This window comes from Diadema setosum, chromosome 20 (assembly GCF_964275005.1).
Source record: "Diadema setosum chromosome 20, eeDiaSeto1, whole genome shotgun sequence".
Taxonomy (NCBI): domain Eukaryota; kingdom Metazoa; phylum Echinodermata; class Echinoidea; order Diadematoida; family Diadematidae; genus Diadema; species Diadema setosum.
The window spans coordinates 4,002,811-4,025,563 of record NC_092704.1 but is presented as its reverse complement, the minus strand read 5'-3'; the positions used below and the strand labels follow the sequence as shown (position 1 = coordinate 4,025,563).

At 38.3% G+C, this 22,753-nt stretch overlaps 1 protein-coding gene across 1 annotated transcript in view; it reads left to right on the top strand.

Annotated features, from left to right (window-relative positions):
• LOC140243648 (uncharacterized) overlaps positions 1–16,184 on the top strand; it is a 30,965-nt gene extending 14,781 nt beyond the window's left edge. Inside the window, exons 9-11 of the mRNA XM_072323311.1 lie at positions 607–651; positions 3,083–3,235; positions 14,851–16,184. Coding sequence (XP_072179412.1) covers positions 607–651; positions 3,083–3,235; positions 14,851–15,237 — 585 coding nt within the window. The 3' untranslated portion in view covers positions 15,238–16,184. The remainder of the gene's footprint in view (positions 1–606; positions 652–3,082; positions 3,236–14,850) is intronic.
• Positions 16,185–22,753: the final 6,569 nt, after the last annotated feature.

The following is a 22,753-nucleotide window of genomic DNA, read 5'->3' as shown; positions in this document are numbered from 1 at the left end:
GAAGAAACATTTCAATTTTTTCCCCCTTTTTTCCACACTCTGTATGAAAATTTAACAAATCCACTTAGAAGTTGTTAAAAGACTGATTTACTTTGAGTTTGTAATACAATTCTCCTTCTCACAACAAATATCCACCATTAGGAACTCAGTGCATGTGATTACTTAGAATCCAAGTGACATGCACTAGTTAATGCTATGTTAGGCAAGCCTCCAGCAAGTGTTCTGGTTGTCAGGAATATGATTTTGTTACACAGGTATGTTTATATTTTAATGTGTTCATAAATTGGTCTATTACAGTATTATTGTCAAATCCTTGAGTTTCCAGGAGCTGGGATGACAGGGATGTGCAGGTTGCACCTGTTATTAAATCTCTCCGCAAGAATTCAAAAGTCTTTTGCTGTTGGGGCAAAAAATTTCACGTTCAAATCCCAGCGACGTCATAGTTTATCTCTGATTGTTATTCTGTACTGCATGGTGGCTGTGAAGAGTTGAAGAAGAGCTGTGAGGTAGATATAAGATGTCATTTTTTGTGTTTATCAGTGCCTCAAACTTTCAAAGATTAACATGAAGTGTATCACATCTCTCTCTCTCTCTTGTGGCATCTAGTCGGCACCACAATTCCAACCACAGTGGCGATGGGTTCCTGCACAAGTAAGTACATATGCAGACTCTCTCTCACTGTCTGGACATATCTGTCTGCCTGTCTGTCTGTCTGTCTGTCGCACTCTCTTTCTCTCTCTCTCTCTCTCTCTCTGAATCTTTCCTTCTCCGTGGTTCTCGTGGCTTTTTTCAACATTTATATATTCTGCATTTACTATTAGATATCCCCAGAATTAGGACACAAACTATTTCCCTAACTAAGGATAATTACAGCTCCAAGAAACATTGGCTTGCACAGATTTATTTTCTTCCTTGTGGGACGCTTGGATATAAACAGATCAAAGCCACAGGGTATATGCACACTTCTGCAAAGAAACAATCCTGCCAGTAGAGATTTACCTGAGTAAAACACAAGAAATTATTTTGTAATATGCATGTATTCAAAACGACCAAACTAAAAGTCATGGACTCAAAATTAAAACTGAAAGGCATTCCTTTTCATTTTTATTTTGTTAGGGAGAGGGGGAGGGCAATGGGGATATTGTTCTGGTGCATATCAAAGTTGACTAGAGATTGTAATTTGTCATCACTGACAAATTAAGGTGATCCGATTTTTTTTAATCAATGATTCGAGTCCTGATAGTGCAAAGTCTCAGCTACAACATATGAAAATCTGAGAGAAATTCACCGAAGCATAAGTAAGATAGTGCTCGATAAAGAGAGTCATGTCAATTTTCACATCTAAAAGATTCCCTCCCATAGAGATAATACGTCATAGCGAAGATAGAAAAAGAAGTACATATGACCTTTGACCCCACTTTGCACAGACAAGATGGCATATGAGCAAAAAGTGGTTATTTTATGAAATGATCCCTGTAACATGGTCTTTACGTGTGCAAAATATGGGAAAGATAAGACATGTATTCACCAAGATACAGGATGAAACATCTATGACCTTTGACCCTAATTTACATACCCAAGATGGCGTCTGATCAAGTAGTTGTTATTTTATGAAATAATGTTCGTGACATAACTAAACATGTGCAAAATATGGTGGTGATAGGGTATGTTTTTCTTGAGTTATTGCACATAAAGTTGTGAAAAGAAAGAAATATTACAATACATCGAAGATAAGCTTTAATTTCAACCAAGTTTTTTCACGTGATCCCGACAACGTATGAAAAAACGAAGGGCACACTTACGATAGGCCTACGTCTCAGCTACAACATATTAAAATCTTAGAGAAATTCACCGAAGCATAAGTGAGCTAGTGCTCGATAAAGATAGTCATATCAATTTTCATTTCCATAAAAATTGCACTCCCATAGAGATTACACGTAAACAGGTCAAATTTGACAAGGTTACCTTCAATCCATTTTTTCGAGGTGATGTCGTCATCTAATCAAAATTGTGTAATTACATTTATGAAAGAACATTTCATAAGCTACAACATATTGAAATTTAGGTGAAAATTGGCACAGGATAAGTGAGATACGCTCGAGTAAACTTGAAATTTGATGACGTCATTTTGAAAATTTACTTTTTTAACTTCATCAAGAAATTTGATATCTTTTAATCACTTTGTCAGCATAGCCAGCCCATGAAATGACATGTACAACTCACCAGCTTTCAGAATATGTCAAGAAAATGGGGGGTCACCGTCCATCCTGACGAGTAAAATCCGATTTAAAATTGGCGGTTTTTTGGCATAGTTGCACTGTGTATCCCCATTGACGCACGCGCGGAATTTTGAATTTGACGGGCTCGTATGACGTCATATTGAATCGGATCGACTTGAAACTTGGTAGAAATATTCCTTGACATTTCGGACATCCCATCCGTGTGAAAAAATTGAAAATTTCGATTTCATATTAGCTGTGCCTGCGAATATGTGCGCGCGCGTACGCATCCGTCCAATTTTTTCAATTTTTCAAAAAATGCTCCAAATGGTCTGAAACGTGTGCAAAAAAATTTTGAGCTCGATTTGAGCATACAAATATTTCAACGCGCGCGTACGCGCGCGTTTTGAGATAAAAATGAATGTTAAGAATATGTGTAGAATTCTCTTGACTTGAAATATATGTGACGTAAATTTCATTGAAATATTCCATTCCATTAATGAGATATGCATGAAAATGTGTTTTCATATAATGACGTCATAGTGACGTCACGGTCGACTGATCACTATGATTTTACTTGCGCTGTCGTCTTTGCGACATGATACATATATGGTATAAGTTTGACATTGAGAGGCAATGCACTTTCTGAGCTAACCTCTGCACAACTTTTGAGGAGAAATAAAGAAAGAAACAAAGAAAGAAGAAAGATTCAGTACAGATACAGAAGGTGATCCGAGAGGATACTCGGATCACCTAAATATTGACTCTGAATTTCTAGGATAAACCTGAAGAAATGCAGATACATAAGGAGCATGACAAATTGTGTCTCGGGTTCATGACAAACGTCTTCTCTTTTCCACCAGGCCCAGCCGACCCCAGTGAACGGTAGCATGCTGTCACCAGTGTACCCCACCCCACCCCAGCCCCATGGCCATGAGCTGGTGTATCCACAGACCCACCACTACCAGACTCCAGAGATAGCGGAGGTGCCCATCATGGAACCCTCGCCAGCCGAGGTAAAGAGAGACCCCCAAACCTATCAGCAAGGTCTCCAACTTTGCCATTTGATGGCATCTGTGTTTAGCAACCGAAAAACTTAGATGTTATTGTGTGTTGTAGAAACTGTGAGGCCATTTTCTGTATTTAGAATGTATGATGCCAAGCCTGAAACACCGTTGAGAAAGATGAAATGCAACAACAAACACATTTTATTGATGTCCTCAGAGTTTGATGCATGCCAACAGACCAAACAAGCAATGTCCACTCTTGAGCCTGGCTGTCAGGGGAGATTTTGCATTACAGCCTGCTAAAGAGCTAATAGTTTGTATGTTAACCTGAAAGTGAGGACTTTTGCTGGTGTCACACAGATTCTTGTGAGATGGTTAGCCAGAACAATGTTGAGAAAAGCTTGTGCTCTGGAAAACAGACAGGGGATAATAATCATTAGTTTGCCTGCATGACTAGTAATGACCAGCAAATGGTATTAATCCTAGCACTTCGTGTCATGCGACAGGCAAGAAAAACATGTTACTGTGAAGATGAAAGGCAGATAATTAAAGGACAAGTTCACCTTCATAGACATGTGGGTTGAGAGAATGCAGCAATATTAGTAGAACACATCAGTGAGAGTTTGAGGAAAATTGGACTATCCGTTCAAAAGTTATGAATTTTTGAAATTTCTGCTCAGTCACGACTGGATGAAAAGACTACTATAGCTTGTGATGTCACATGTGTACAACTCTATAAAGAAAGAATAAAGAAAATTCAACATATTTCCATTCTTCTCGCATAACAAAAGAACACTCAACTTCTCTCTTTCGGGAGGCAGGGGGAATAATATTACCCCTAACATACCTCAGTAACAAATCGAAGAAATGTGCACTTTATTCAAAAAGTAAAGATTTGTGAAATTCTCTTTTTATTTTCCTTATATTGTTGTACGCATGTGACATCATACACCGTAGTAGTCTTCTCATCCAGCAGTGATTGCGCAGACACTTTAGAAATTCATAACTTTTGAGTGGATTGTCCGATTTTCCTCAAACTTCCACCAATGTGTTCTGCTAATATTGTTGCACTCTCTCAATCCTTATGTATATGAAGGTGGACTTGTCCTTTAATGTCAGGTGAACAACTTTGCTTCTCATAGAAGGGAAGAGGTCTATACTTTGCAGTCATTTTGGATGGAAGGGGGTGTATACTTACAGTTGTTTAGGTCTAGGAGGGTTAACTGACACTCTATTGCCTTTCTTCTTGCTTACCTTGAAGTTCCAGTGCTATAGGTACCATTAGCATTACAGCAAGGTAAGTAGTTCCAGGATGTGTTTGATTTATTTGTGTAACTGGATGCCTCTGATGTGCAGCACTGATTGCTGTTAGATTGGCAGATTGTATAGTGGCATGAGAACTCCATAGTGTTGTATGTTAACCCTATTCTAACTGGGCTATTTGAGACCAAGTTTTTACTGAGGGGGGGGGGGGGTCAATTTGACCCCCTCTTCAGATCTCGGCCGCCAATCGCGCGATCACCGCAAAATTTTGCCTGAAGATAGAGCTGGATGTCAACTACAAGATTACATCATCATACAATAGAAAAATATTGCCTTTCTATTTTTAATAAATTAATTATGCAAATTTGTGCATGAAATCATATTTTTACCTATAACTCCATTAAAAAGACTGGAGGATTGCTAAATTTTTGTTTCAGAATTCCTCAAGACACATCAAACAATTTTTGTGTAAAAAAATAGCTCAATTGAAATTAATTTCCTTTGTTTTTTATTGTTTTGTTAATTTCTTATGTATTTTATTGTTTTTTCAACCTTTTGTTTTCTATTGTTTTTTTTTGCCAAAACTTGTTGCAGGCACTTTTTCAGGCTTATCTACACTAGAATTGATTAATTTCAATGGTTAAAAGTTGAAATAATCTAATTTATATCAATTTAACCAAAAAACACAATTTGCATTGGATTTGCACACGATATCATGAATTTGAGCTGTTTTTTGGTTGACATGCATATGCAAAACATTATGTAACTTCAAAACGATGTACCCGGACGTCGCAAATTTGGTCTCAAAATATGCGGGAGACTTCAATGAAAAAAGTCGTGAAACGACGCGGCAAAAGCTTTGCGCGTTGCGAAATCGTGACGTGAAATGTCGAGGGGGGGGTCAATTTGACCCCCCCCCCCCCCCCAGTTAGAATAGGGTTAATAATGCCTTGGTGGTATATATGCATGAATACAAGATCTCATCTACCCTTGCCTTTCGTTAGGCCCTGGGGCGTAGGTTTATGTTCAACACAACAAGACTTAACCAAGACTTGCTTGCTACAGTGGAAAACAGCTGGGCAAGTGGTAATTGGCAACGGAGTAGCATCATCCACTCTGCCTCATCTTGTTTAACAGTGCATTGTTGAAAACTCTCTGAAGCATGTATTTATATAGGCATCGTTAATGTTTTAGTACTCTGCTAGTTGTGCGTTGATTAACCCGTATCCGGTGATCGCGTAGTGCAGTCTAAAGGCTGTTACTGCCGGAGGCTTTATTTCACGCACGTTCACTAAAACTGTGCCGTCTCAAATTCATGGTGATGTCACCTACACTTATGAAAAGAAAAGTATGGAAAACTATATATCAATTGAAAGAGAATTCAAATTAATGGCCTTTCATGTAAGATGTAAATCAGTGTGATGTCATGAATTATGTGACATCATATAATTTTAGTATTTTCGTATGATTGACATATTTATAAATAATCACATCGCTTATTCAAAAGAAACCACTAATGAAAAATATTCATGGCCTTTTAACAGAAAAACAACTATCATATTTGAAATCTTCATAATGTAAGCTTTCCAATGGTATATAAATCATAGGGTATAATGCTTACAAATATGAAGAAATATCGAATAATAACTCAAAGATCTGCGCTCTGCAGACTACTCTGGTCTATAAACTCAAAACACTATGGATGGGACTACAGTAAAGTAGGCCTATACGTACGTGTACAACAGTGCTCGATGTCACATAGATGTAGACCTATTCCGTCAGCAGCCTGCTGTAAAACTCCAAAGCGAACACAAATCCAAATGAAAATATCAGTAACAGGAAGTGATGCAAAGGACTGTGGGATATCAGGTCAGAGTTCACAGGCTATAATAAGCTCTGTAAATGACGTCATCGTCCAAGCCATTTCTGCTACGGCTTGTCCCGTAGATCGGCATTTGCAGCGTTTGCGTGACCTACAGGATATCCCGTAGATGGGTGGATATGGGTTAACTAGCCTGTACTTGAATGTCATTTGTTTCAGCCTCATTTCTTCTTTGTACCAATGGGTAAGATCTTGACATAATGATTACGGGGGATTGAAAGGGACAAATGATTTGGCATTATTGCATGAAAATTTGATTCATAGCTATTAACAAACTCAAGCGCATGTCACCTGGCTTTCCATGTGTCAGAATTCAGGGGAGGTCTGTTTTTTCATTTTGTCACTATCTAATATCTTACATGGCAGAATTGCAACAAGTGATAAATAGACTTAACTTTTTCATATTAATAACTGTAGTCAATATAAAGTCATTAATATTTACGAGGCTAAAGTGTGGAGACCGTTGTGAAAATATATTGTCGTGGATTGGTGGTACGTTAGGGGGCTGTGATGATGTGGTGATAGACCCCAGGACTCAAATGAATGAGTAGACGCAGGATTGTAGTTCACTTGACTTTATTGGTGTCAGTAAATCGACACACAAAAAAGAAAACCCCTAAGTCAGGTAGCAACTCGCTCTTTGAAAGTATGAACCCTCATCCTCAGACATGAGAACACCAGTACCGGAGGGCTGAACATCTCACCCATGAACAAGTTGTTGTCCAAAAGAAACTCTGCCAAACCAAAAGACATCATAACAGGCAGAAAACAGCCAGACTCAACCCATTGCGGCAGGTTGCTTGTCCTAGCTACGGTGCGAGAGTGCGAAGTGAGGTGTGTGTCGTGCAGAGTGCAGTGCAAGTGTCCAAATTTCCCGCGGTACATACGAACAGCACAAAGGGCGCATTCATGTGCAACTCAACCCCTGGAAAATGACTAATATTCATCCGCCTACTGTCCATTTCTGTTTACAGTAAAATTTCACAAAATTACGAAAATTATCCTTCTCACTCCTATTTCTAAACACACCAATCTAACCTTCCATTTTCCAACTACATATACCAAATTACGCATCACAAATAGGGAGTACATTAATTCCATGCACTAATTTCTGATACATCGGTGCATGGTCATCTTGAATACCTAAAGCATTCCGAATTCCTGACTGTGATTACCAAGCACGTTCGACAAAAAGCTCTTTGTAAACAACTCCTGTTTCACAACAACTGTCTAATGAGCTGTAATAAACTCACAATAAAACTAGTAGTCTTCAATAAAGTATTTTCATCACTTTCTCAATTTCCATTTCCCGTCAATATTCATAGAACCAAGGACATCTGTACTTCAGAAATATGAGTATTTTGTCTTGTTTTTACATAGAAGAAGAAAGGAAAAGTTTGCAGACTATTCTTGTTTGTCCGGACAAGCACTTTTCATTAAGCCCCATATGAAAGCTAGTGTGTGTTGAGAGAAATTTGATGTTTGATTTAATGCTTGATGACGTGAAAGGAACATGTTTGTAGCTGTAGCCAGTTCATGGTATGAGAGTTTCTCCAATGGTCTCTTAGTCTTCCTACAGAAGCTACTTCTTTTGTCTTTCTTGAGGGAGTTGCTATTATGTTGGACTAGTGAGTGATCCGAGCGATAATCATTGTCACTTTGGGCTGTTATCTAGACTTGGCTGAAAATAATAGTAGCAGAGCGCAACTGGCAGCTTGCCTTATGAAAGAATGTATGCTCTTCTTTCACTGTTGTGCTGTGCTAAATTTTTGGAGCTGTCGCAAAGTTCAGCTTTTCATTTTCGGAGTGTGTGTTTGTGTGACAGGAATTTCTTAAACAGTACTGTGTGTGTGTGTGTGTTTTTATGCCTCCGCCAACGAAGTGGCCGGAGGCATTATGTTTTCGGGTCGTCGGTCTGTCCGTACGTCCGTATGTCCATCCCGTTTTGTTTTTGTTGATATCTCAAGAACCGTGAGGTGGTTTTGCATCAAACTTGGTATGAGGGTATATCCTGGGAGGATGATACTTTGTTTGGATTTTAGGGTCACGGGGTCAAAGGTCAAAGGTTATTTTGTGAAAAAAAGGTTGAAATTGCATGTTTTTCTCCATATCGCAAATGGTTCAAGGTATCTTCATGGAACTTAGTATATACAATGCATGTACCGATGGGCAGTGATTATCTAGGGAAGTTGGGGGTCATGGGTCAAAGGTCAGGGGGTCAAAGGTCAAGGTCAACTCCTCAAAATATCACTACTTTCCTTATATTTATGCAATGCCTGAAGGATTTTTTTAAAACTTGATGTATGCATGTATAACCCAATATATATTCTGTGGGAAGTTTCTTGCCAAAAGGTCAAAGGTCAAAAGGTCAAAGGTCAAGTGAAAGTGCTAAATTGCACTTCTTCCTCCATATCTCAAAAGTAACTCAAGGTATTATCATGAAACTTACATATTTATGCATGTTCTACCTAACAGTGATTCTCTTCGGAACTGTGAGGTCAAAGGTCAAAGGCCAGGTTTAGATAAAACTATTTTACCATTTGATACTGAAATTATACTTTTTCTCAATACCTTGAAAATTACTCCATGCATAAACTTATAAAAGGGTCAAAAGTCAAGTAAAAATCATCAGTTCCCCCAAATACCTGCACTCTGATGTTTTAATCATTCATCCAATTGAACCTAGTTCTAGGAAAGTGAACATTCAGCACATTTGTGGCAAACCTGTCATTTTAATATTTTGCCAATTGTGTGAAACTGTCATCACACATTGTCAAGACATTGTACTATAGACCTATTAGGAGAACCATGCATTATGGCGGAGGCATACACCAGTCGCCGTAGCGACATTTTTATGCCTCCGCCACGAAGTGGTGCCGGAGGCATTATGTTTTCGGGCTGTCCGTCCGTCCGTCCGTCCGTCCTTCCGTAATGAATTTTGTGGACAAGGTAACTATCAAAACCTGTGGAGGTATCCTAATGAAACTTGGCATGTATGTGTATTAGGGGGTGAAGTTGTGCCTATCAACTTTTGGGTGCACATGCTCAAGGTCAAAGGTCAAAAGGTCAAGGTCAAATACATACAATTTCACTATTTCCACCATATCTATTGAATGCCTGAAGATATTTTCTTGAAACTTAGTGTATGCATGTATTACCCAATTAAGATTCTCTGGTGAAAGTTTGGGTCATGAGGTCAAAGGTCAAAGGTCAAAAGGTCAGGGTCAAATACATAAAATTTCACTATTTCCACCATATCTATTGAATGCCTGAAGATATTTTCTTGAAACTTAGTGTATACATGTATTACCTAATTAAGATTCTCTGGTGAAAGTTTGGGTCATGAGGTCAAAGGTCAAAAGGTCAAGTAAAAATATTAAAACTTCTTTTTTTTTCTCCATACCTTGGAAAATTGTTCAAGGTATCTTCATGGAACATAGTATATACATATACTGACTGGAAGTGATTATCTAGAGAATGTAGGGTTCATGGGATCAAAGGTCAGGGGTCAAAGGTCAAGTGCAACACTTCAAAATTTTACTATTTCCCTCCTATCATGCAATGCCAGCAGGGTTATTTTTTTTTTTACACTTGGTGTATGCATACATGTGTAACCTAATAGAAATTATCTGGAAAATGTTTTTTTCTTCTTTTTTTGCCTCAAAGGTCAAAAGGTCAAAGATCAAATGAAAGTGCTGAACTAACTTTTTCCTCCATATCTCGGAAGTGGCTCAAGTTATCTTGAAACTTAGTACATATTATGCATGTTCTACCTGAAAGTGATTGTCTTATGAATTTTAGGGTCAAGGGCCAGATGAAAATGGTAACAATTTACTATTCAATTCAGAAATTGCACTTTTTCTCCACACCTGTACCTTGAAAATTACTCAATACCTAAATGTATGAATGGGTCAAAGTTGAGTTAAAGTCCTTAAATCCCTAGATACATGCTCTCCTATTCATCCAATTAAACCTAGGTCAAGGAAGGTGAACATTCAACACATTTGTGACAAACTTGTCATTTCAATATTTTGCCAATTTTGTGAAAATGTAATCACACATTGTCCACATGTACTATCTAGACCTATTGGGAAAATCATGCATTATGGCGGAGGCATACCAGTCGCGCGACATTTCTAGTTTTTTTTTACATTTATTGAAGACAAATTTTATTCTATTCTTTATAGCATATTTTGGAGGAAGGGGAAATGAACTTGTGACAGTGATTGATGTTCACAAACTTAGTGTAAAAATAATCATCTTTCAAAGAAAACTGGGCCCACATTTTTTTACCATTTTTGTTCACCAGTCTGGCATAAAATTAAATGTACCAATGGTATCAAAGAGATGCTAATACTCCTTGGAATTCTTTGAACTCCAATCTTTACTGGTAAGTCAGGATTAGAAGTCAACTTCTTGTGGTAATCAAGCAAGGGCTAGATAAAAAACCCAACATTAGGAGTTACATGTATTATTGTATCCCCCGAACAGAGTTCGGAGGATACTATGGATTTGGCCTTGTTGCGCCGCCGCGTCCGCGTCCGCGTCTGCCACAGAGATTTTCTTGTGAGCACTCCACTGGCTGCAGTTCTTCTTAGATCATCTTCAAATTTGGCATGAAGGTGTATTATGGTAAAATGAAGACGCCTATTGTTTTTGATGATGGAGCCCTCGCTTGTTCTGTCTTTATACATGAAAAGGTAAATTTAACAGGGTCTGCTTGTGTGTGCGACGCTGGCCTTGTTTCTTGACCGATTCTTTTCAAATTTGGTATGTAAATGTATCATAGTCAAATCTATACTCCTATACCTATTGATAATGTAAAAATTGACAAAATAATAACTACTTGAAATTGACTAATTGATCACCCAATTCTTTCAATCAAATGATCACCTTATCGATACTTTTTTCCAAATACGTCTTGAATGATAGTGATATGTAGTGTGCCGTGATTAAATACTAAATCGGTGGACGTGGAATCTTGATATTATTTGTAAAAATGTACGTGTATAGCTAGAACGCCCATACATCAATACTGGTGCTTATGGAACAGAATTTAAATGTGCAGTGCACAAGTGCCAATGGCTATGATCTGATTTATCGAAGTATGTATACTTTCATCGGCTATCACAAGTGAATTATGGCTGTTTATGTGTATCCTAGCTGTACACAAATTTGATTTTCAGGGTATTGGTACACTTTAACATAAATGCACAGGAAGGATTGTACACTGTTAGCACCATTCCCGCCATGGTGTTAATCTTATGGTAGTGCTCTGATCCAGCACCGTACAATTCAGCACATCTATATGAAGGTCTTGGTTTCACTTTATTCAGACTTCGGGAATTTGTGATGATGCATGCAAAGGAAACAAGCCAAATAGCTCTATCACACACACACACACACACACACACACACACACACAAATCCCCTTCTATAAATTGTTGATGGTTTTGCAAGCTCTGTTTGATAGCCAACTGTGTGTTTTCCATCTGAAGAGGGCTGCATACCTCTACAGAGTTCATAATAACAAGCATTGATTCATTGAACTGTACATCGTCTTTCAAGTATTGTTCAATGGTGTGATCTTTCTCCATTGGCTGGTTCAATCAAGTAGCATACTGTACACATGAATGTATGCCACTTATACATGCATAAAATTTGTTATATATGAATGACTGCAGATCCGACACCGTAACAGAATGCCTGATCACATTTATATATTCACTATATTCATATAATCATATATTCATATATTTATATATTCATATAATCCTATGTATAGTATGAACCTGTTCGATTATTTGTGATTACCAGAATTTGTAATTATTTGTAATTATACAGTTACAGACAAGCCTGATTTCCATAGACCATGTACAAAGTACAGCCGGGCCAAAGGCGGGGCCTAAGGCCGGACCCAAGGCCACGGGCCTTAGCCCGGAACCAGGGGCCCAGAGCCCAAGTGGGCCCAGGCCCAGGGGCCCATAGCCCAAGTGGGCCCAGGCCCAGGGGCCCATAGCCCAAGTGGGCCCAGGCCCAGTGGCCCAGGGGCCCAAGGCCGGGCCGAGGCCAGGAGCCTAAGTGCGGGCCCAAGGCAGGGGGCCCAGGACGCTGGGGGTACAGGATGCCAGGGGCCACCAGACTGAGACCACAAAGAGTACCAGTCTTGACTGGCTGTGATAATGATGTGACAGGGCTGTGCATACATATATGTAAATACACTGTACAGGGCTGTGCATACACATATGTAAATACACTGTACAGGGCTGTGCATACTCATGTGTAAATACACTAGCTGTACACTAACTACACGTATACACAGCCCAGTCACTATATAAATTGCGACAGGGCTGTACCTGAGCAGCCCACAATACAGAGCAAACACAAAGCGAATTTTACGATTGCATTTAGTTTTGATACTTGAAATCATTTTTTGTCACCTCAAACTCATAAAAAGACAATCTTTATTAATGAGACTTCATACCGTACCTGTTTTCCTGGGGTTATTTGTGGGAATTCTGCGATCTGGGTACTATTCGCAAATTTATCAACCTGTAAACATATCAACTCTGATCATGTAACATGCATGTGTACATTTCTGTGTTCACTGCTGTGCTCCATGAACATGAATTCAACAACTACCACGAACACGAATATAACAACTACCATGTGATAATGATCTTGCCAGTGGAAATATCCTGTAATATAAGCTACCGGGACAAAACTCACATACACTCTGATTCTGTATAGCAATCACTTTCAAAGCAATGTATTGATACATTTCTGCCAGCTAAAAATTCTTAAATGCTGGTTCACCCATGTGAACGGGTACAGAAACTGAAGCCTAGGTGGTGGGTTAAGCAGAATTGCTGCTGCCCTTACAGTCCCACTCATATGTTTCATGTCAGTCTAGTTTTTGGCAATAAGAGAGTGTGCCAAGCAGTTTGCCAAGCAGGGATTCTCTAGTTTTAAATTCATTCCAAATGCAAGAGATGTTTTTATTGTTGTTGTTTATGTGTGTGTGTACCTGCAAGTGTGTTTGTGTGTCTGTGTCTGTGTGTGTGTGATAAAACATAGGCCATCAGAGTACAAAGAGATGGAAAAGTATCAATGGAAGTTCTTGTGCCACACTCAAGAGAAACCAGATTTTCCCACTTTGGAAGTTTTTGTTGCCCAAGGCTCAAGTTGTTGGTGCTGCTTAGGTTGGTGCCCTCTTTATAAGTCTAGAGTGGAATGGTGAATGCCCAGTTTTTCACCAAAAATTTCATGCACATCCAGCTTGTTGATGTGTTCTCTTTTGTTTGTACATTGTAGATTGTCCCAGGCAATGGTTAACCCTCCTCAAGCCACCATGCCTTAATAATTGAAAGTTTTTGACACATACTGTTAAGTGTTTGCTTTGATATCCCTGAATACTTTTGCTTTGTTCACTGAAACCAACTGTCTATCAATAGTGGTTTTAGCTAATCCTCTTAATCTCTGTTGTATGGCAATGGCATTACAGTGAGACATTTGCTAATCCTCTTAATCTCTGTTGTATGACAATGGCTTTACAGTGAGATGTTTGCCTCGTTCCCATTGAGTGGGTTGTCTAAATGTCATTTTACTCAAGTGGGGGGGGGGGGGGGGATTTATTTCATCTTATGCAAGAACCCAACTGAGGGGGCTTGACTAACACGAGACAGTTTAATGTTTATAACTCTTGTCATGCTGTGACATGCAGTGTAAACTTTAATCATGTCCTTTGTTCATCATGCGGGTTATCCAAGCATGTAGTAATGTATTTGAAATTCTATGTCATTTTTTGTTTGTTTTTGTTTGTTTGATTTGCTACCACTACCAGGAGCTTTAAGACAGATGCAAGGAATTCTAGACAATTTGAAAAATTTGTATGTGATCATTCATTACATTCAAACATGATAAACATGTACCCTGATGATGACATTTTCAACCAAAAGACAAAAAATGTTTGACAAAATGCTATAATGTATGACATTGCTTTGGATGTCCTGTAGGACTGTGTTGAATGAGATACTACACATGATTTTGGTCAAAGGGCTAGGATCATGCAAAAATCTGCTTAGAAGTCTGTTCTTTTCCCATCGTGACAGTCTTAGCATTCCTTGAGCTAAAAATGAGGACCTATTTGAATTTCCTTCTTGCTGAAAAATGAAGTTTATGGATATTAAATTATCAAACCTGCACATCTTGATGGCAGCTATGTTTCGCAACAGCATTGCAGGGTTCGAAATTGGCGATGGTCCGCTGGCCATTGGCCACCCAAAATCACGTCGGACTAGCTAAAAATCATAAAATTCTGAAGTTACTAGTCCGTCTGGCTAGTCAAAATATTGCTTCAGTGTCAAAATTCATTCTAAGTAGTCCGCCTGGCTAGTTAAAAAAAGTTAAGTGCGACCCCTGCATTGTATATGTAAGTTCCCGAGGTAATGGTTGACTTTTTGTTTTGTGCTATGTGCAGGGCACCACAGTACTGCAAGCAGAGCAGACCATGCCACCACAAGTAATTGCTCGTCAACCATACCTGGGTACCACAGAGCTGCAGCAGGGTTACACCACTTCCTATGACCCCAACGCCATCCCAGGCCCTCTGGTCCAGAAGGTGGCACCCAAATTTGCCGGCAAGCGCCCCATCAAGATGCCACGACGCGGCGACCGGGCAGTCAAGACCATCCGCACTGACGTCACTGCCCCCTCCTGCACCTCCCCTATGGCGGCGGGCTACGCCAATCTAGTCATGGCCCCGCCCCGTATGGAAGAAGCTGCTGTGATCATGAATATGAGCAACATGGGAGGCTCCGCCCACATGGGGACTCCCGCCCACATGTCTGGAGGTGGGGACAACTGAGCTTGTAGGTACGCCAGTTCCCTTGGAGCAGTGTGAATAGTGGGTAACGTGTGGGCATGCATGAAATGTGTGCTGTTGTAGTATAAAGTAGGCTGTGTGATGTAATACTGTCGTTGAACACATTTATTCAAAGAGATATGTAAAATAGAGGGTTTGTATATAGTTCATTGACGATACTTTGGCATTGGACTCGATTGATGACTGACATATGTCCATTGGTATGCCATGTAGACTGCCACCAGTGTGTCTTCATCGCTTCTATCAGGGTATAAAAATGATGAGTTTTTGTATGTCTTCCAGGAGTTTTGCCTCATAGCAGCTCCATCCATGCCTTACAAGTGGTAGAGACTCGCCATATTTTTCTGGTCCATGTCAGCAACACTGTATCGCAAAACGTAGCTTCTCCTTTTTTATTTCTTATTTATCTGGTTCCATGTCATATTTTTGTAAATCTCTATTACAACTGAACAACAACAACAACAACAAAATCTTGGAAAGAGATGTATTGTATATGAAAGGTACTCAATATGCTGAAATGTTGTCATTTCTTCAAATGCTAGTATTACTAAGTGTCAAATATGTGTTTAACACAAAAGTTGTGCCAAGTACTCCAAAGGATTGCTAGACCCTTGCCTTTTATAGCTCCATATGTTTGATAAACAGAAAGTTTTAATATCAAAGTATATTTGAACATATTTCATATACTATTATTGTTGAAAGCTCTTGGATGCCTGCCATGTATCACCTGAAATAGCATCCGTTTGGAAACTTTTTGTGATAAAATGGACTTGCCTGTGAAATATGATACTACAGTAACTCAGAACTATCAGACAGTGACATATTACAAGTCTTTTCTTGTGTTGACCTGCATGTTTGGATCTTTAGTGTGAATGTCGTCATGAATTTTGAATAGGGTTTGGGTTTTTTTGTTTTGTGCTGCATGTGGTGTTTTGTTTTGTATTTTTTTTCCTTTTTTTTCAGTTTATGTTTGTGGATTCACCATAAGCACAATTAATCTCATGATGTAATAATTGGATTTCAATTACATGTGATTTTAGGATATAGTATGAAAGGGCTACTAAGTGAAAGCTGGGTGGGGTGTGATAAGGGTCAGTGCTTGATATTCTAAATCAAATTTAAGATTTTTTTTTTTTTCATTCAATGAACCCAATTCTTATGACTAACGCCAACAAAGTAGGCAATATCCTTTAGATGAGACGGAAATGCTCATAGTAGACCTGAGGCAGAATTTGATAGATGTCAGGTCTACATAAGCTACTTGATACAACTTGACCATTCTTTACTTAACTTGGGGCATGACTATTTTAGGACATGGCAATTTGATATTTAAGAAGCTCACTTGAAAAATATAGCAAAGGTGAGGGAACTTTTTTTTTTAAACATGCTCCAGCCATGCAATAAAGAAAAAGAAAAAGTTATGCTTTCATTGATTGTTATGCTTTGAGAGAGAGAACGCAACTGGACAAGTAACTCGATACTTGTGGGAAACGCAGTCTGAATCATTCTGAGGTACAAACTATAATACCTTGATGTTATGCAATATGTAGGCAAATATGTATAAGTCAACACAGTCATTTTCGATACGTTGTAGTTCATCGTGAGAAATACTATGAATTTGCTCTGAAGATGAATGTTTATCTTGTATGACAAGTAAGTTGTGAGTATTCCATGGTTACATTTTTATTTTTGAACCCCAGCTTTGTAACTTACAGAGGTGTCAAAGTGAATCCCATCAAAATCAAAAACTGGAATCCGATCACTGGCTTAGCAAATGGTAATAGAGAAGCTGAATATTTTAGGCTGAAAGAGGCCATACATTCTGAGAAAAACATGAGAATTTTCAGCCAGACTTATCCTGTGCTTCAGTTTCAGGTGATTGTCCGTAGGAGATAGTGTTTTCTCTGTGTTTAAAAGCAATAATGAGTAGGACTTTGGTTGGCTCCAATCTACTGCAACCCTTCACTTTTATTGCTATGCATTGTACTTAACTCACAATTTATGTAGTGTCACAGACACCATTTCTTATTTTGCTCATATTTGTTTCTTTTTGTTTTGCTTTCATCCAATCTCACTACAAGATACCGTGCCATATTTTGTGTGAAACTCGTATTCAGTCCACATGCAAAGGTCACCAGTGCAACCGTATGATCGTGCCCTGTGATGTTCACAGGCGTAGGTGCGATGAGTAGTGTGCTCTCATTTGTGTTGTATATATTGATCACCATAATATCAGCTCATGTGTGCAAAAATTGGACATTAGGCAATATATCAAACTCATACTTTTCAACATAGTCTTCTCATAAGAAAGTTGTAGCCTTTTTCAGTAGTGTGTGATTCAGCAGTGTACCAATGATTACCTTTTCCTTCTGTTCGTAGACAGCTCAGTATAATATTAAAGTCAGTTAAAGAAGGTAAAGAAGTGTTAATATGTCTTGCCAAGTGGCAGAAGGGAGAATGATGTGAATCTATGTGTGTGACGAAAGGCATTACTTACAGGAAGTACTTTCATATATATACTTGTAATTACAGATTAAGTTATCTTAAGGTGAAAAAAAGGTCTGTATATACTACTTTTTGTTTTGTGGCAAGCATGTCCATATTGTGGCATGCCATCAAGATTTGTATGTTTTCATGTTGCTTTCATCTACAAAATGTAGTACTTGTATGTGAGACCGTGTGAGATGTTAGAGCTATCAGTTAAAAGTACTTTGTGATACTCTGTGTTCTTTTTTTTTTTTTTTTTTTTTTGGTACAACCTATTGTATGTCTTGTAAGTGTATGTCAGGATTCAAGGACGGCGCTGACATCGTAGTTTGAAGCTCGTTGATATTAAGAAATGATCAGCTGAGAGGCATGTTAGCTGTCACAAGAAATGTCAGGTGATATGCAATGCTTTTACACTACTAGTAGCGACATTATAGAATTTTACCTGCTTCATTGGGCTTCGTCCATGTGGATGACGTGTACTGGCTGCATATTCCACCATGAAGAACTGTCGGTCATGAGTGCTATTCTGATTATTGTAGTTTTCTTGTTTGTGCAGTATTGGAATGTGTACTGTCTTTCACATGGCAGCTTTACCTGCCCACAGCTTCTCAAGTGTGCCAGCAAACATGTCACATGTTCACAGGTCACTTGTCTCACGGGTATTACAAAACACATTTTCTTGGGTGAAAATTGAAAAGTATTAGCAAACAACAGCAGACAGTATGCTTCCTACAGTGTTGGTAGTTTAGATGCAGGCACACCTGAATATGCAATATAAATCAGCAATACACCTAGATGTGCCTTGGAAACACTGTGTTGGTGCCCTCTGTAGGGGAGAAATGGAAAGGCAATTGAGAGTTGTTTTCATCGTCTGTCAAGTCCGCATGTTTGTCATAATTGGAAGAGCAGAATTCAAATGTCAGTTCCAGTAACCTGTGTGCTACATTTGATAGCACTATACTCTTGTGCTTTGTGATGTTTGATACTGCCTTTTATCGCTAACTGCTTTGCTGACTCGTATGAAGCAGAATATTGTCTCTATGTGGCATGAAAGTGAGACGGCATTACTATGTATATTTTTGTTGTTTTGTGAGGACTAAGTATGTAAGGTGTGGTACCTTCTGTTGAATTCTGATTGTAGCACATCTGTGCCAGGTAAAAAGCCCTGGGATATATTTGTTAACACAAGCTCATTGAGGTCATATAAGGGTCACGAGGCTGAATTTTCTTTTTTTGTGTGTGTTTTTTTTTTGTGTTTTTTTGTTTTTTTGTTTTTTTTTTGGCAAACGCTGTGACAGTGTATGATTGACATACAATGTACCGTCAAACTTGATTTATCACCCTCCTGTCCAGAAAGGCCGGATACTATGTTTACCTTCAGTACATTTCACATGTAAATGCATCTGTCTTTAAAGGTCACCTGCCATGGAAGATGGATATCATCTTTCCTCCTCACATGGTCTTTCTGAACAGGTTTCCCTGTACCATCCCTGAGACTGATTATAGTAGTGAATCAGTAGGCCCCAGTAATCTTCTGTTTTTCCTTTGAACTACACGTACTTGTCATTAGGAGAATTAGAGCATGTCTGCAGCCTAGGTGGTACTGATGACACAAAACACTTTATTTTAGCCACCAAAATCCCTAATTTGTGCCAAAGATGGCGCAGATGTTTTTATATCAATCATTGCAGAATAAATGAGTATGTACTGAGTTCACCCTCGATGAACGAACAGTAAGAGTTGCATCGGAAGGGATAATGTATAATCATAGTGTGTGGGAGAGCCCTTTTAGTAATCCAGCAACTATGAATGTGAATTATCATCATGTCAGAACTATCAAAATATAGATTGTGGGGACTTGTTCATGGTAGGTTTTGGAGACTTTTATACTTCATGAAAATTTCTACTCTTTTTATATAGTGCATTTATATCATATAGAGCAATATAGAAATTTGAAGACCCTATTTTGGTATGATGAACTTCTTATGAAAAGGAATATCTTTTCAAATTCTCAAAAGAAAGTAAAAAGAAAAAGAATGGAATTTTGACTTCCCATTTTTTACAAATTTCAAGATAGGAATTTCCATTATTTGGATATTGTCCATTTGATAAAAGTTACAACCACAAATGTGTTCAAGTGTTCAGTTTCCGTTATTGAAGAAAGGGTTTTTCTCCCCTGCACAGATAATATTGAGCTCTTTTCATTGATTTTAGTTGTTTGCAATGATGTTAAAAGAGTTGTTGTGCAAATTGTGGTTCCCAGGGGTTTTCATGTTCATGCTAATTTTTTTTTTTTTCACTTTTCACTATGTGTGTAGCCTCATGGATAGTCTAGATTACTCCAGGGTACTTCTGAATTTTGAACCACAGCTGTGTGGGCAGTGAAAGCTCAAGCATTAGGCACAAGTTTTGTGCAAAAGAAACTGGGGGAGTCCTTCATTACTGGCCTTTGTCAGCTTAAAGATTTTTATCCTGGGAGACTTGTATCATCAACATTACGAGATACCTCCGATGCAGACAATGTAGTACTAAAAAATTCACTTTGTAAATTGAGATAGTAACATCAGAAGGCACTTCTAAGCTCATTCTTAAATCAAAAGACTAAACTTGGTTAAAGGCTGATTCGTGATCAAAAACTAGACTCTGCTAAAAGTTGATTCCTGATCCAAGACTAGGCTCTGTTAAAAGCTGATTCTTGGTCAAAGACTAAATTCTGTCAAGAGCTGACTTTTTGATTGAACGCTAGATTCCAAAGCCGTCAACTCTTGCATAAGTTTTTGGCTTACTTGATCTGTCTTTTCAATCTTACCGTAAAGAGTTTCTCTTTTTTTTCACCTGGCATTTTCAGGTTCAAACGTTGTTGCTTTCATGTCATTCAGATTTTAATAGTTGGTATTGTGTTGTTGTGAGCATAGTTATGTTAAAGAAAAGGTGTTCTTAGAATTATGTGTTGAAGATTTTGAATTTAAATGTTCTTGTTTGCTTCCAAAGTACCTGTACATTGGTTAAGATCTTGACTTTTGAGCCTTATATACAGAAATTAAACATGTATGTGCACACAGTGAAATTTCACTTTGATACCAGAGTGTGATGATATTATCACCATTAGCCTAGAAGGTGATGTGTCAGTGCATCGTCAAAAGATTTTGAATGTCCCCCAACAATGCAGGTAAATTGAAAAAGTTGTAGTCTTGTTAGATAGCTCCAGAGCAATAAGTGTCTTTCATGTGACATGTTTTCATGTACTCTGTCAACCCACTCTTGACTACCAATCAAAAATCCTACTTCAGTCCTCTGCCAGATATTATGCCATTGACAATCTAAGAAATCTTCAGTTAAATCAGAAGTTAAATCATCCAATGTATTATCTTGCCTACTGAATATCTTTGCACATTTCTTTGTGGGTACAGAAGTTGGCAGAGAGAGAGCTCGAGCTCAGACACTTGGGGTAGCCAGCCAGCTTTCTTGTGACCTGTGAGATTAGTTCAAAGCCACTTTGGAATAGTTTTTGCCTATTGTTAGAGCCCAACCTTAGCCAAAGTATGGTGCTAATGAGGTTCATTGATGTACTCAGTAGTAATATAGTGTGACAAATTGCCAACAGAACTGTTTGTTTGTATAAATGCTGCTATAAAGAAATAAAAAGTACATGAATGACATTATAAAATAAACTGCTGCCGATGAATATCCTTGATAAATAACAAATCATTTTTTCTTTAAATGTAAAAACCATAGAGAGATTTTGAGACCCTCAAACTCAACATTTTAAATGTTTATTTCTTTCACTTATACTTATTAATACCACTGGTACCACATAATCTTCTGCATGGCGTCTCTCTTTCCAGTCATGCTGGATATGAAATATATTTCTGTTGTTTGCATTTAGGCATGACTGGTCATAAACGCAAGGTACAGATGTCAAATCCCAAGTAGCAAAGATCTTGCTTCATTCTTTACCCCCCCCCCCCCAAAAAAAAAGAAAAAAAAAAGAAGAGAACAACAACTCAGGTATTTATTAACTTGCCAATATGCAGTATTTCAAGCCTTACAAGTATTATCAAAAAATACTAATAATTATGATAAATGTGGCTTCTTGGATACAATAGCTGCAGTACTCCCAGTCGACTTGTGTTTCAGCTCGTATCACGGAAAATGCAATGATTATAAATATGCTGCAAGTGATATGCACTGCTCTATAAAATAGAACTGTGGTCAGTATCGACATGCTTTGGTTGCTAGGAAACTGAACATTGTTGGCCGCAGCTACCTTTTTGCTCTGAAAGGAGGCAGAGAATTTGATGGAAAGAGAGAGAAAATGACATTTTTTTCTCTATGGGGAGGATAGATGAGATAAAATAACCAACCCTTGGTTCAGTACATTGTATGATCAGAATATTGTTAAGAAATGGCCATCCTGTTAAATCCTCTGTATTGATTCTCTGCATTTCCTTATGATACAGGGATTCCTGTTGCCCAAAATACCATGTTCCCTATAAAAATGTAAATATGGGAGTACTTAATGCACTTTGTACTGAATAATTCAATTCAAACCATAACTGAAATGTCAAAAATAAGTATTCATAATATAATAAGCAATAGTGCTGTATTGCATAAGTTTGTCTGGCAGCTTTACCTGTAGAATTTCAGCACATTTTTGAGAGTGGTACATCCATTGGTCAAAATGATTGAATGTTAGATTTTGTCATGTTTTCATGACTCTCGGTGTAAATTGTACAACTAAAATTTTTCAAGTTCTCAATGGTGCTTAGATGACTGCTCTGAGATTGCTGATGACCATCACATTCAAAACGCAAGGAAGAAGATGTTGTTACGGGCTGGTTTCATGCCTGATTTGAAGGTGTTACTGTATTCCTCTTGTTCTTTCCTCTTTTGTATTAGTACTGTTTTTCATTCATTGTTACTTGCTGCTTTGTGATTCAAAAATGTTTATGGGAAAACTGTTGGAAGAGTCTGTGAGAACAGACTAGAGTCTATGCAATTACATAGA